The sequence below is a fragment of the Microtus oregoni genome, unplaced genomic scaffold, assembly GCF_018167655.1.
Source record: "Microtus oregoni isolate MIOR12 unplaced genomic scaffold, Mior012 000005F_ref0000423, whole genome shotgun sequence".
NCBI classification, from domain to species: domain Eukaryota; kingdom Metazoa; phylum Chordata; class Mammalia; order Rodentia; family Cricetidae; genus Microtus; species Microtus oregoni.
This window is the reverse complement of record NW_024543064.1, coordinates 32612956-32628652: the sequence shown is the minus strand read 5'-3', so window position 1 is coordinate 32628652 and position 15697 is coordinate 32612956. Positions and strand designations below refer to the sequence as shown.

Here is a 15697-nt window from a genome sequence, read left to right as displayed (position 1 = left end):
GCCTGTGCTGGCGTCATCACCGTCACTTTAATGGAGGCCTCAGTTCTACTGGGCTCTAAAGTCTAGTCGCTAGTGTTTGTTTTCTCCCTTACAAGAGAAGTTTCCTGAAAGCCCTGTAATATTTCCTGAAGAGCCATTGCTGAAGAGTGGGGGAGGGCACAGATGATGTCTTTGTGCTCCCCCCCACCCCCAATCCGTCTTCGCTGGTCTGCTTCCCTTATTTCCATGACAAGAAGAAGCGTGCTATGTTTGCTGCTGTACTCCTAACTGGCACCTGGTATGGACTTAGCATGGGGGTTACTGAGAGGACTTAACATGGGGGTACTGAGAGGACTTAGCATTAGGGTACTGAGAGGACTTAGCATTAGGGTACTGAGAGGACTTAGCAGAGGGGTATTGAGAGGACTTAGCAGGGGGTACTGAGAAGACTTAGCATAGGGGGGTACTGAGAGGAGGGCTGCCCACTCAGGGTCCTCATGTAGTTTGGTGCCAATGGGAGGTAGAGGGAGAGGAGTCTGAGTTTGGAGAAGTATGGGAGGTGGCACTGGAGGCCCTCCAAGAGCCTCAGCTAGCCTCCTTGAGCTGGCTTTGGTGCTTTGAGGGCTTTCTAATGATGGTGCACAGCACAGAATACATTCGTGTGAGGTGACTAGCTGGGATGTGACTGCAGAACTCAGGCGAGAGGTGTTAGGGCCTTGAGCTGAGGTGGGGGAGGGAAGTGGGGAGGAATGGAAAGACTGAGGGAAGAGATACAGAAACTGTGGTGCCTGGCTGGCGCTGTAATGACGAGAGAGGGCTGTGCTGGAAGACTCCCCAGGTGACTGGCTGTACCGAAGTGCTGGGTTTGGCCTGTCTGGCTTCCAGAGCCTTGAACAGGTGCGCCAGCACTGCCAACGCTGGTGAATGTCCGGCAGGTAGATCAGAGACCCAAGGCCTGTGCTGAACTAGTAAGATATTGTTACGAATGGTCCAGTTTTTGATGTGGGATGTTCAAGGTGCTTGTTCTCTGGCCCTCCACAGTCCGTCTCTACGATGCAGCAGAGTATCTTTCCAGGGTAGGAATCTTGTCATCATACCTCCTGATGTAAGGTCTGCCTGTGGTCCTTCCCAGCAGTTCGCAGTCTAAGACGTGCGAAAGGCCTCTGTGGTCTCCCCGATTCTCTCCAGCTTCCTTCTCAGCAACACAGTCTGCTCACAGCTGCTAGGCACATCTTCCCAGAGGCTCCCTCTTTACCCTTCCTCACACATGGCCTGCTCCATACAGAAGGCTTTCCTTCTGGAAAAAGGCACTGGACAGGGCTTGCTTCCTCTGCTACCATCTGGCCTGGGGTGGGGTCCTTCCCTTGCTTTCCCGTGGCAGGGTTCTTTCATAATATTGCGGCAGCTTGCAGCCCTGTTTTGTTTCTCCTGGTTTTCCTCTCAGGCCACAGGCTGAAGGACCCCTCTGTATTTTTTATCTCTGCGCTTTCAGCGATGGAGGCCTGTTGGGTACACAGCAGTTGCTTCTGTTGCCAGCACATGGAGATCCCTGTACATTCAAATGACTGAGTGAGGGAGCACATCCCTGGTTGAGGGGTAGTTACTTGGAATGTCACAGAATAGAAAGACTGGGAGCTGGCACTGGGGAGAATGTGGACATAGAGAGAGGAAGTGGGGGGAGCCGGGAAGAGGTTTGCAGAGATTCATCCTGATGGATGTAAGAGAGGAGAGAGGCTAAGGAACTGGGCCACACACACTAGATGGTTCCACTGTGGTGGCAGCAGTGCTGTCAGGCTTGGCTGGGGCCAGGGGTTAGGGGGTCAGGGGTCAGGGTTGGAGTCAGCCCAGACACTGTCAGGCCTGGAGCTTGTCCCTGCATCTCTTGTTTGGCTTCTCTGCCCTCTGGGAAGAATGAGAAGAAAGCAACAGAGAGCAGATGTGTTTTGTCTGCCACAGGGAGGCTGGGCTCGCCCTCCCTCCTTTCCCCTCCTTTGCCTTTCATAGAGAATGTTCCAGGGCGCTCTGGAAGGGCTGTCCAAGAAGCACCAGGGCCCTCTGTCGTGCTGCACCTTTGTTGTCTCTCTCTCCTCCCCTACTGGGAGGCCCCTGGTCACAGGGCCCCTGTCTGGCTTTCCCAAACACTCATGCTGGGCTGGAGAGATGGCTGAGCCATGAAAGGCTAGGCTCCCAACCAAACACCTCTGCCCAGAGCCTAGCCAACCACAGGGAGCACACTCAGCGACTCAGACGTTTTCCCGAGTGGCAATGACAGTGTAGCTCTGTGATTCTCTGAGTGCCAGACATTCAGCTTCAGTCATGAGCGGTGCCCAGGGCTGTGCACTCAGATTTCAGCAAAACATTTACTGTGTTGAACTTCCTGTATTAGCAGGAGGGAGCGGCCCTTGGTCTAGGGACTGAGAGCCATCTCCAGATTCAATCTGGAATCAAATTCTGGTCCTCCTGTTTACCAGTACGGTAACTTTGGATCCAGCACTAAACCTCTTTGAATGAGATTGACCCAAAACCGTTGGGCCATGGGGGAGAACAACAGTGTCTTGTTCACAGAGGTATTCTGAGGTTTCTAGGAGAGCTATGTCACCAGCACGGTGCATGGTTCATGGCAAATGCTCTTTCCTTCCTCTCTCCCTCCCTCCCTGCCTCCCTCTTTCTCTTCCTCTCTCCCTCCTTCCTTCCCTTCCCCTCACTCCTTCTCTCTCTCTCTTTCTTTGTCTGTCTGCTGTCTATGTAGCCCAGGTTGTCCTCAAACTCATGGTCTTCCTGTCTTAGCCACCTGTGTGATGGGATTACAGATGCCATTTGTGTACATACACTTATGCATGTGGGTGTACATGTATATTCATGGTGTGTGTGTGTGTGTGTAAGTTGTGAAGTCTAGATGTTGACATCAGGTGTCTTCATTGGTTGCTCTTGAGTCTGTGTTCTGAGACAAGGTCTCTTGTTGGACCCGAGGCTCATGGGTTCAGTCAGGTGGTTTTGCCAATGAGCTCCAGGTCCTCTGGTGTCTCCCACCCCTAGCTTTGGGGTTATATACACATGCCTTTGTGCCCAGCTGGGTGCTAGGGATCCAACCTCAGGACTTTACATCTCTTCCCAGGGCACACGTTTTAAAATGAAATCATTCACGTCACAGCTACAATCTGGCATGTGGTAGTTTGGTCTTATGAATGTGCACTGGTTATCTTTAAAGTCCCTTGCTGCTGTCACCACTCTTACATGGCAGCCATCAGAAAGCAGGGTCATGGGACTCGAACACAGTATCAGTCAGGGTGATCATGGCGCCAAAAGCCAGGTTGTGAGAGGATGGAAGCGGTAGAGTGGTGGCAAGCAGGCTGGCTTACTGGCATGGAGCTCACCGTCTGCAGCAGCCAGTGGGTACAGCCAGGCAGGCCTTCAGAGGACCCGAGATGCTGGCCTGAGCCCCCTGAGTGGAGTCCGCTAAGGGATTCTGTGCCCCTCCCTCTTTGGCCTGGGTCTTACCTTCTCTTCCATGTCTGTTTTAGTCACCAGCACCTCCTCAGCAAAGCCCACCTCCCTCTCTCGTTTGATTCCCCGGCCATCCTTATCGAAGACCCTCCAGGTGAACAGGCAGCCATCCTCAGCCACGGTCAGGAGGAACTGGTCGTCAAAGGTGAGCACCATCTGCGGAGGAAAAGAGCACGGAGGAGAAGTTTTCTGGGGCCGTGGATGCTCAGGACGGAGCTGGCTACGCAGGGGCTTTGGTCCACGCAGCCCTGCACACTTCCCTGGGCTTGTGTGCTCCTTACCAGGAGAATCAGACAGAAGCACCTTGGTGCATCAACAAATTTCTTCATTGATGAGGAAATATGAGGGAGCTGGTGTTTGGGGAGAGAAAATCCCCAGCTTACTCAAAAGCAAAGAATCAAAATGTGAAGCTCTCACAGCATCTACCACGCAGTCAGGGATGAAGCCTTGGTGCCACCACAGTAGAGAGGGAACATTAGGTAAGCCTGTGCTCTTTTTCTTGGTGCCTCTGCACGTCACACATGATCCATTATCATTTCCAGTCTCTGCTTCAGCGAGGTTCTCACTATGCTAATGTAGTAGAGGTAACCATGGGTAACCACGGATCTATCGTTGTGACTATAGGATGCTTTTGTCTCATCCAACCTGAAATTTGTCTCTTATCATCTGAGATAGTCCCTAATTGAGTTTGGGAACACAGTGATTTTTTTTCCTGCCTCAGTGAACTTGATTTTAATAATCTTATTTTCCTGGGCTTTGGGTTCCTGGCATTGTTGCTGCCCACAAGAGTCTCTGAAAGCTGAGCTGGCTTCTTGACTCCTATGGAGACTAACTTTTTTAAACTTCCAATTTTCTGCTGTGCTTGTTAACCCCCGGAAGACTGAAGGCTAGCCTGTCTCAGGCACAGCCATACAATTCAGCAAGGAAGGTCAACAAGAGGGGAGCCTTGTCAATCAACGCTCATCAGGACTCTACGAGAACAACACACGGACTTCAGCGCTGAGCTGTTTCTCCAGCCTCTACGGTGCATTGCATTTGAGGAACACTCAATTATATAGAAAAATTCTTGTAGTAATGTTAAAGTTTTAAGAAGCAGGCTGTGAAAGAGTATGATCTTCATTCCAGACACATGTATAATACCTATGAGTCAGAATATGAATGATGATACTACTATAAAGGCCTGGCAGAAACATACATAAACATATGTTGCTTCTATAATAAAAATGACCTTACAACAAAATTTAGTAGATCTGAAGGGAAGAGGGGACTAAATCACAGCACTTTACTTTGGTTCCAGTGCCCAGGCTCAGTACAGAAATGTGTCATTTTATAATGAAGAATCCTTCCCTAGTGTGTGTAGTACCGACAGGTGAGTGTGGTGGACTGAAGGAGAATGGTGCCCATAGGCTCATACATTAGAATACTCGGGCCCAACAGGTGGACCTATTTGGGAAGGATTAGGAGGCGTGGTTTTATTGGAGGAGGTGTGTTACTGGAAGCAGGCTTTTTCCCACCACTGCTCTCTGCCTTGTGGTTGTGGATCAAGACACAGCCTCAATTGTTCACTTCTCTCTGCCATTATGGACTCCAACCCTTTAAAACCGCAGGCCAAATTAATCACTTTTGTTTCTAAGTTGCCTTGGTCAAGGGATTTTATCATAGCCATAGAAAAGTAACTAAGACACTAGGTCAGTATTGAACTCAGGACATAATTAAAAATCTTGCATGTCTTTCTTGGTTGATTCTTCATGTAGTTTTGGTATCAGGGTAACTGTAGCCTCATAAAAGGAGTTTGAAAATGACCCTTCTGTTTCTATTATGAGGAACACATTGAGGAATATACGTATTAGCTCTTCTTAGAAAACCTGCTTGAGCCGGGCGGTGGTGGCACACACCTTTAATCCCAGCACTCGGGAGGCAGAGGCAGGCGGATCTCTGGGAGTTCGAGGCCAGCCTGGTCTACAAGAGCTAGTTCCAGGACAGGAACCAAAAGCTACGGAGAAACCCTGTCTCGAAAAATCAAAAAAAAAAAAAAAAAAAACCTGCTTGAATTCTGCACTAAAACCATCTGCCCATGGGCTTTTTTTGGTTGGGTGGTTTTTGACGACAGCTTCTATTTCCTCGTGACTTATAGGTCTATTTAGATTGTTCACATGGTGATGATTCAATTTTGGTATATGGTATCTATCTAAAAAATTGTCCATTTCTTTTACATTTTCCAATTTTGTGGAGTACAGGCTTTTGTAGTAAGACCTAATGATTCTCTGAATTTCCTCAGTATCTGTTGTTATGTCCCCCTTTTCATTTCTGATTTTGTTAATTTGGATGGTCTCTCTCTGCCTTTTGATTAGTTTGGATAAGGGTTTGTAAATCTTGTTGACTTTCTCAAAGAATAAGCTCTTTGTTTCATTGATTCTTTGTATTGTTTTCTGTGTTTCTATTTTATTTATTTCAGCTCTCAGTTTGATTATTTCCTGTCTTCTACTTCTCCTGGGTGAAGCTGCTTCTTTCTGTTCTAGAGCAAGAAAAGAGAACAGGACTATTCACAAAAGCATGCCTCGGTTACTGTTCCTGGGGTAGGATCGATGTCCGTATTCTCAGGGTTAGGTCTAATCGCTTGGCGTATGACTTCCTTTTGTCTGCAGCAGTGGACATCTGCGCGTCATTAGTAGGTAAAACTCACCGCAGCTGGGAAATAAGATAGCAACCCAGCTAGGTCACCTACAACAGCCATCCGAGGGTCTATTACTGGGTGTAATTTTGTGTCAAATAATCTTTGGGTGTGACATGGGTATGACTATCCAGCCCAGAGGTGCCCAGTGAATGGGTGACAGATGAAGAGATAAGCAGAGCCAGGAGGAGTAAGGAGAAACAGGCAACACTGAGGGGTTGCCAGGGTAGGAAAGTCTGCGAGGCAGAGCCCGGGCTGGGATTTGGTGGGGAGCCACCTCTCACCTTGGTGATGGGACTAGCATGAGCCTGGTACTCATTGAATTCTTTCTGCAAAGGTAGGGGGTATTTCATGGCACGGATAGTTCCCACGGAAGTGCCCACAAACATCATGCGCCCGGAGTGCGAGACGGTGATGGCCGTATAGACGACGTCAAAAGCCGATATCTCGCGGAGGATCTGAAACACAGGCGGATCTGTTCAGTGGGAGGAGCTGAGCATTTGTCTCCAGTGGCCCAGTGTCATCTTTGGGGTGGGAATGAAACTCAGGCCTCACACATGCCGGGTAGTCTCTCCACCACTGAGCTACCTTCCCAGTTCCGAGTTCCTAATTTTATCATTATTTTATTTTATTTTATTTTATTTTTTGAGATAGAATCTCACTGTGTAGGCTTAGATAGCCTGGAACTTCTTAGGTAGACCAGGCTGACCTCACAGAGACCCATCTGCCTCTGCCTCCCAAGTGCTGGAATTAAAGGTGTGTGCAACCATGTCCATTTGGAGTTCCCAAGTCTTACGCGGTATGTGTGTGTGTGTGTGTGTGTGTGTTCATACCAGTATGAGTACATGGAGGGCAATGTGACATCAGGCATCCTATCCTATCACTCTCTGTCGTATTCCTTCGAGACAGGGTCTCTTCACTGACCCTGGAGCTGGACAAATGGCCAGGAAACCCTGATGATCCTTTTCTTTCTGTCTTGCCCCCATCTGCCCAGCACTGGGGGTACAGGTACACATGGCCACACCAGGGTGTCGGGACCTCAACTCAAGTCTTCGCGCTTGCACAAAAACGGCTCTTACCCACTGAGTTGTCTCTTTAGGTCTGTTTTTTTCCCTGACTTATAACCAGTTGTGGGTGTTAGAAACAATACAAGTGAAAGGGCCAGAACTCTCCTACGACACCATGGCATTAGATCCTTATCTGCTGTAACATCTGGTTTTCGCAGAAGCCCCAAGGAAGTGACAGTCACATTTACGACAAGCGAAGATGAGTCACTGAGGCTGGAAGTAACTTGCCTCAGCTCATAGGTGTGGTCAGGGACAGCCGGACTCCACTTTCAGCTCTTGACTGCAATGCTGTCAACACACCTCAGGGTGTGAAGAGGATGACAATCATAAATTTATCCAGGAAGCATTTATTACTGTCCAAACTATGCTCTCAGGGAACTTGCTCATTCCTTCACCCACGACTGCGTATTCAGCCACCCACTCACCAATCCACACATTTTTATGATTGTGTGTGTGTTGGGGCGCTCTGGCAGTGCACCAGCTACTAGGGATGTCAAGGGGAGGGAACACAGGCCTACCCTGGGAAAACATTATTCTGGTCTAGCTTTGTACAGGCTGCTTAAGAACCAGGATCAGGTCCCTGGGAGTACAAAGGAGAGTCACTCTGTGTGCGCTAAGCTGTTTCAGGTTTGTTTGCTGCTGTGGAAGCCATGAGCCTCCTCCCACACCCAAGGTATCAGCCCATGACAGAAGCTATGGGAAACACAAGAAGCCAGAGATCAGCTGTCACTGGGCCAGAGAAGGGCATAAGCCATGTCTGTATGAAGGGTCCATGTTGAATTCTCTCTGTCCATATGTCCAGGAGCCAAATGTGGTAATATAAAAATCTGGAGGTTGGAGGTTTTGAAAGAACACAGTGACAAGCCTGGGTGACAGCAGCTAACCATCCGCAGCAGCTCATCTCAGCTAAGGGCAGAACAAGGGCGAGAGTTCAGTGTAATTGAAAGTTACATTTTAATTAAATTTGTGTATATGCATGTTCACAATAGTGTGTGTGTGGTGGTGATGGTGGCATGTGTGGTGGTAGTGGTGGCGTGTGTATATCAGAGGACAACCTGTGGGAACTGGCTCTCCCCTTCCACCATGTGGATCCCTGGGGTCCACCTCAGGTTGTCGTCAGGCTTGGCGGTTTGCCTAAGAGTGTTTTAGAGAAGTTCTTGATTTCCACGTGTGTGGGTAAATGGAAGTTGCAGACAGGAAGCGGAAAGGACAAGGGGACCCAGAGCTTGAACCATTCGGGAGGATCAAGGAGCATGGCAGGCACTGACCCGTGAAAGAGAGCTCTCTCTCACAGGGTCTAGCGGAAGTCCCGGAGTCTGACTTCTGGCAGCACGAGATGGGAGGGCGGACTCACCAAAGAATCTGCAATCTCCTTGAGAGTCTGGTCCGATCCCACGGCGAAGATAATTTTGGCATCAGGGGAGACAGTAACAGAGTTGTAGCTACAGGACTTGAGCACGCATTCTGTCTCTCTCTTCCCCGTGGACAGGTTCCATTCATACACAGCGCCATCCGTGCCAGCAGAAATCAGCTTGCTGTCATCTAAGTTCCACACAAGTGAACGAATCTGCAAGGAATACGGACACACCTGGATGAGAATAGCACACACACACACACACACACACACACACACACACGGGCACACACACACACACACACACATACACACGCACACACATGGAGGAGATTAACTTGGGGGGTTCCACTACACTAAGGCAGAATGGGCTTGGGAGAGGGCTGTCTGTAAGCACAAACATGGCTTCTTGGCCACGTTAACATTCTGTAAGATGCTGAAAACAATATACTCCCATTCCCTTTTGACTCTAAGAATGCAGATGGACTTGTACTAGCTTTCTGATGTCATTTTATCTTATGTGAATGCATGGTTTGGCCGTGATTACAGGCATCTGCAGAGGCCAGAAGAGGATGTCAGATCCCCTGGAACTAGTTGGGGTTATAGATGGTTGAGAGCCACCACGTGGGTGCTAGGAAGTGAACTTGGGTCTTCTGCAAGAGCAACAAGTGCTCTCAGCTGCTAAGTCATCTCTCCAGGCCCCTTTGAGAGCCCCTTTAGTTTTGAAATATTCACAGGAAACTGTAAACAATAGCTCCGAGAATGGACTTCTAGGATGGCAGACTGAGGGTATCAGCTAGTTTCCCCAGTGACAGAAGTTAACTGGTAAAAATAATCAGAACTTAGGGCTGGAGGTTCCGCATTATAAGGGCCAGGGGAAGATCAGGGGTTCTTGCCACCCTACCCCTGTCCTGCAGGTTCCACTCAAAGTAGGGGTGCCACTGCTGGAAAAGCAGGTTCAGGGCACCGTGGGATATGGGCTTTGCATTGGGGAAAGACAGCCACTAAGACAGAGCACTCGGTGGCAACTGGGGACTGACTTTATTTGCAACAGAATCTGGAGACCTCTGTGATTATGGGCACATCTGAAACAATGGAGATCTCGGTGAGAGAACAAAGAGGAAGCTGGTAACTATGACACAAGAAAAAACCAGCAGAGTGGCAGACTTTCAATAGAGAGATCGTGGGAAAGAGGTGGTCAAAATTTGTCGGGGGTTACGAGGCTGTGTGCCTGTGGTGGGGTGCATCCATTGGGCAGCAATGGGAGCAGGATGTGGGAAACACGAAAGCATTTTCCAAGCTACTGGAGGACCCACTGAGTCAGGGGAAGTCTCTCTGGTACAAGAGGCTTCCACACAACATCTCACCACACACTGCAGAGTGAGCTCCTTTGACTCAAGGGCGCCTTCCGAGAATCCAGGCTTAACATGTAAAGTCACGCTCATTCTTGGCAGCATGAAAGACTATGTTCCTGACTAAGGCTGTGCCTTCTCAGGCAGAGCCAGAGAGGGTGCATCCAAACTGCCCATCTTTGCAGACCATGAGGCAAAAAACTGATGGCCTAAAGCAGCTTCCAAGCCCCCCACAAACCTAGTAGTTAAGGCTAAAAATTAAAGCAGCTAAGTGGGCTTATGGGAAATCTAAGTGGGCTTATGGGAAATTTATGATTAATAAGTACCTTAGGCCATCCATAGGCAAAGTGAAGGCTAAAATCCAAAAAGAAAAAGAAAAAATAAAAGTGAAGAGGGAAATCTAAGCAGGAACGTTAAAGGCCGCACACTGCATAGGAAAAAGGCTTTACGGAATTAGTCCCTCCATTGAGCAAATAAGCTGTCAGTCATCCTACCAACTAACCCGCCCACCGCCAGCTCCCGGGAATATATATCTAGAATTGCTGCAGTATAGTGCCTAAAATAGCCAGCCAATAAAAAGTTAGGAAACACACAAGAAACAAAACAACAAATCCCTCAAAAATACTGTGCCCCAAAAGAAGATGACAGAAGCGAGCAAGGAGGAAAAGAAAGTATCCTGAAAGGTGCTTAGACGGATCCAGCAGACAAAGACTCTGAAGCAGCTGATGTAAACACGTCCAAGGGAGTACAGAAGCCACGCTTGAGGAGTTAAAAGAAGCCATGGCGCGTCTCATCAAGTTGGCAATACGAAAGGGGGAGAGCGTTTTTAGCAACTCTAATGGATATCCTGGGGTTGAAAAGCATAATTGCCAATGTGAAAATGCCGCTGGCGGGGCTCAGCGGTAGATCTGAGCAGGGGACCGTGAAGACAGATCAAAGAGCAGGGGACCGTGAAGACAGATCAGAACTTGCAATCTGAAAAGCAGAGATGTTTAAGAAAAGCTGACAGAGTCCAAGAGAGCCATGGATGACCAAATTTACACCAGCAAATATGGGTTGGGAGTACCAGGAGGAGAGAGAAAAGCATCAGGAAAAATTATAAATGAGTATGTAATGCTGAAAGCAGTCAAAACTTGTTGAAAAACATGAATACATGCATTTAAGGGCTAAAGTACATTTCAAGTAGGAGCACCACAAAGAGATTGACATCCAGACACACCATAGTCAAAACATTGCAAGCCAATGACATGAAAACCTAAGAGAAAGCCAACTAGTCCACACTAGTAACAGTCCAAGATTACCATTTGGCTTCTATCAGAAAATAAGGAAGAAGACACAGAGGTTGTCTAAAGCACGGAGAATAGCAAGACACACTGTCTTTATGTTCAGCAAAACTAACTTTCTATTTAAATATGAAGAATACATTAGTTAATCCCCAGATAAACACAAGCTGGAGAACTGGCTGCCTGAAGACCTGCCTCTCAAGACTGCCAAAAGAAGTTCTTTAGACCAAAGGCAGTTGATCTCTGATGACAAGATGATGTCACAACCAGAGAAAACACAATTGGTAATTTCACAAGCCACTGAGAGGCACTGTGATTGCGTGTTACATTTTCTGTACTCTCTAATATATGGAGAGTTCATATTAAAATTTTTTGCACTTATACTCATCTGTTTTTCTTTCAGCTTCTTTAAGATACACAATAAATTTAGATAAAGTAGTAATCAAAACAGGGTATTATAAGCCAGGTGTGGTAGCACTTTTGATCCCAGCACTCCAGTGACAAAGGGAGGCGGATCTCTGTGAGTTTGGGGCCAGCCTGGTCTACACAGCCAACCACCTCAATGTACTATAGGATGTGTAATGAAATAAGATACAGGACTGGCAAGATTGACTTTTTAAAATAAAATACAGGGCCAGTAGTTGGCTTAGAGGGTAAATGGGCTTGCTATCAACTCTGATGACCTGAATATGATTCCAGGGACCTACATGATGGAAGAGAGAAACGACTCTTCAGATTACCACACTCATGGCCCCCCACACAATAAAAAGTTAAACATAAACAAATAAAATACATACGGCACAACAAAGGGTAGAACCGGATGGACTTATATGGAACATTTCACTGAGCTAAGTCTAATAATATCTGAGGTCAAAGTGTTTATTTTTGAAGCTGTTTTCCTCCTTTAGCTGTTAACACAGTGGATTGGGCTGGTTGTTCTTCTATGTCAAACCAGCCTTGCATTCCTAGGAAAAACCCCACTGGGTCACAATCTGTAACAACTGTAAGCTGCTAGACTTCAGGGTTCCTTCATGAAGGGTATAGATCTGCAGTATCCTTTCTTCTTTTGGACCGTTTTGTCTCATCTTTGGGTTAGGGTAATATTGAAAATACCGAAAATGATTTAATATGCATTACACTTCTGTCATGGGAAAGAAGTTGTACAGAACCTGAGTTCCCTTTCCGTGCACAGCACACCAGCGTCTGCCTCCCTTTCTGGGTCTGCCTACCTCTCCCTGCTTGAAAAGTCATTAACTCAAAGCACTGCCTCTGATTCCAGGTGAACCACAGATTTATCCCTCTCTCCATATATGTTGACCTGGCTCCTATTATCTTTAACATTTGCTTTTCCTCCTTTTTCTGTAAGGAGCCAATCTCCTGACCCAATGGCTCCCGGGAAAGCCATTGAAATGGTGAAAATGGTTAGACCCATTGAAGCCAGTTTCCTCTTCCATCTTAATCCTGTCTTCACCTCTAAAAGATAAACCTTAGTTATTTAATGGACTCAATAAAAGGCTACCAAGGAAGACACAGAATAAAATCTACAAGGTGCCCCATAAACCTCTCCAGTCTTAGTTCACCTGTGTGTCAGCCTGGATACCCATCCCCACAAACTCTTCAGTGCCTCTGACACTCCTTGCCATCTGTCTGTGGGGTTTGTATTCTCATCTGCAATGGCTGTCACCACCAGCTCTGTCTAGGTATCCCTACCCACTCCCCCAGGACCAAGCCTTTGCAAGCATCAAAGCCTCAGTGAAGCCCACCTCTTCAGCAACCCACAGGCTTTTGTTGCATTAAACCAGTTGCCATTTGTATTTTGTGAGCCCTGTCAGGAAAGGAGTCCCCTTGGGCTAGCACAGTGCATGTCTCAGTGCCCCTTGTTACCCTGGCCACTCACTTACCTTCCCTGTGTGCCCTTTCAAGTTGGTGATGTTCTCCAGGCTCGTGGTAGTGAAAACGTGAATCACATTTCCGTTGACTGCAGCGAAGAGGTGACCTCCGTTGCTAAAGGCACACTACAGGGAGGGAGGGCAGAAACAGGGGAGCACCTGAGTGGAGGAGGCTGGGGACTCTGGGTGGGGTGGGGATGGGAAAGGGCTGTTTCCAGACACCATCAACGACCCTGTAGCTCAGCACCAACATCCTGACGCTGCTGTCTACTGGTCATTACACTGCTCCCATCACCGAGCCTGAGGGTGTCTGCAGAAGCTCTGCTTCAGACTGGGGAGAGGGGGAGGTGATGCTTTACCATCACTGTCGTGCTTCTTCAAGCCACCTGAGATAAAGCTGATGGGCTCTAACTGCATCTCACTGGTGACACTGTTTCCTCGGCTCCTCCCGGTCTCCGCTTTTACTCTCTCAACTGGGACGCTCATCTTGGGATTGCTTTTCTGCTCTAATCTTAATTGAGATGCCCAGCCTGATCACAGATGGAATCTCACAAGGCTTTAGGTCCAGCAAAATGATTTTGGTGGGTGTAGAACCGTGCACTTCACGAGTTTGGTGAGAGAGCACCGGCTGCTGTCTTAAGTCCCCAAAGTGCCATCAGACAGACTTTGGTCCCACAGTCTTTACCTCCTTGCACCCTCTGACAGAATATTCTTTGAAAGGGCGGATATCATCAATGAGCAGGTTCATGAGGCGGAGTTTGTCAGCAAAGCCCACCACGATGAAGTGCCCCGACGGGTGAAGGCTGATGGTGTAGGCCTCTTCTTGGTACTCCTTAAATAGCTCCAGGGTGCTGTGAGAAAGAGCAGTTCCTGAGTTATGAGCCGAGCTCCTAGCCCTCTCGAGTCCCCACTTTATTTGCTTTTGTGTATCTGAGCTATTTCATTGTTTGCAATGACTGTTTTCTGGGCTCCGGTTGCTGAAAGATAATAATAATTGCACAGAGTACAGCCAACATGGAAAGTAGTCAAAATACCGCACACAAGCCCAGAATTACACACACAAGCCAAGAATTACAAGGACTACACAAATCATTTCTCCCAGCAGCCCTTTGTACACAAGAGTAAAGCAGAATTTGGGCGCAGTCTGGGTTTTGAGATCCTATTATTGGTAGGGGGCTGGGGTGGCTGGGGCAGTGAGGAGGAGGTAGAGGAGGAGCCAAAGGTCTAGAGAGATCCCTGCAGCAAGAGGAAGTGGGGAAAGGAAAGGGACAGAAGAGCAGAGGGGGCAGGGACATTAATGGACAACGGTGAGCTATGTGGAGTGCTTACCTCTATGTTCCTATGGTCTAGAGCAGTGTCTGGCATATAGCAAACATTTAATAAACTAGAGAGTAATTTTCTAGCCATGTGAGATTGGGAGACAGGTGACTAATTTGATAAAAGGCTTTTCCAGCTGGATGCTTTTAGTTGTTGAATTGTAAACCTCTCTAATTAAAACACTCTGCATAAACAGGCTTAATGATTGACATTTTGTACACACCACAGCAGCAAGCCTTTCCCTCCTTACTTTGATTCGTAATTCCAGATGCGGACGGAACGATCCAGAGAACAGGTGGCGATGAGGGGTTTGCGGATGCAGGTAGCGAGGCCAGTGATGGACGCTGAGTGCAGCGGGTACAGCAGGTACTCGAAATGGGCAGGCTCTCCCTGGAGAAACCGCACGAAAATGAGATTCAGCAGGGTGAGCAGAAGGATGCCTATATCCTTCAGCGTGAATTATTAGTACCTGGGAACCTCAGTTAGCCTGTGCACAACAGAAACCACGCTAAGGCAAACTGTTTTCATGTTACATGTGGTTTTCCTAAGATACTGTTATTTTAAAATACTGGTGAGGCCATGGAACCTATAGGAGAACCTATTATTGCCCATTTTCCTCTGAACCAGTATAATCTCTAACTGCATTCTAAATGCTAAATACTGATCCTTATACCCACAGGTAACACAGCTCTCATTGACTTTGACTGCTGTCAAAGAATCTTCTTTGTTTGCATACAACGGAGACTATTGCAGAAATCCACAATGGTTAAAAGGCAGAGAATAACTGACCATGCTGTGCCCGCATTCAATTATACATCTGCAACACAACCCCCACACCCCACATCTAAGGCTCAGGGGCCATCACAGAAAAGGAGGCAGAAAGATTGTAAGAACCAGAGGATCATAACAAGTACTTCGAGATAGTCTCTTCTTAAAAAAATAAAAACAAAAATAAGGACAGGCTGGGTGTGGTGGTGCACGCCTTTGACTCCAACACTTGGGAGGCAGAGGCAGGCAGATCTCTGTGAGTTTGAGGCCAGCCTGGTCTAGTCCAAGCTAGTCCAGGACAGCCAGGGCTACACAGGGAAACCCTGTCTTGAAAAACAAAACAAAACAAAACAAACAAAAGGATAGGATGGGGGGGGGGTGTAGGGGAAGGATCTGGGAGGAGTTGGGGAGAGAAATGGGGTGTGAATATGATCAAGATTTGTTGAAATCTTTGAACAATTACTAAAATATTACACATACATACACACACATATAATTTTTGAGGCTGGAGAG

The 15697-nt window shown here is 47.7% G+C and overlaps 1 protein-coding gene across 1 annotated transcript in view; it reads right to left on the bottom strand.

The window, feature by feature from the left end:
- The window catches only part of Cfap57 (cilia and flagella associated protein 57), a 67109-nt gene that overhangs the window by 32973 nt on the left and 18439 nt on the right, over window positions 1-15697 (bottom strand). The window contains exons 6-11 of the mRNA XM_041652848.1: window positions 14667-14806; window positions 13785-13950; window positions 13112-13225; window positions 8576-8788; window positions 6439-6612; window positions 3478-3639 (exon numbers count right to left, since the gene is read on the bottom strand). Of these exons, the coding sequence (XP_041508782.1) occupies window positions 3478-3639; window positions 6439-6612; window positions 8576-8788; window positions 13112-13225; window positions 13785-13950; window positions 14667-14806 (969 nt within the window). The remainder of the gene's footprint in view (window positions 1-3477; window positions 3640-6438; window positions 6613-8575; window positions 8789-13111; window positions 13226-13784; window positions 13951-14666; window positions 14807-15697) is intronic.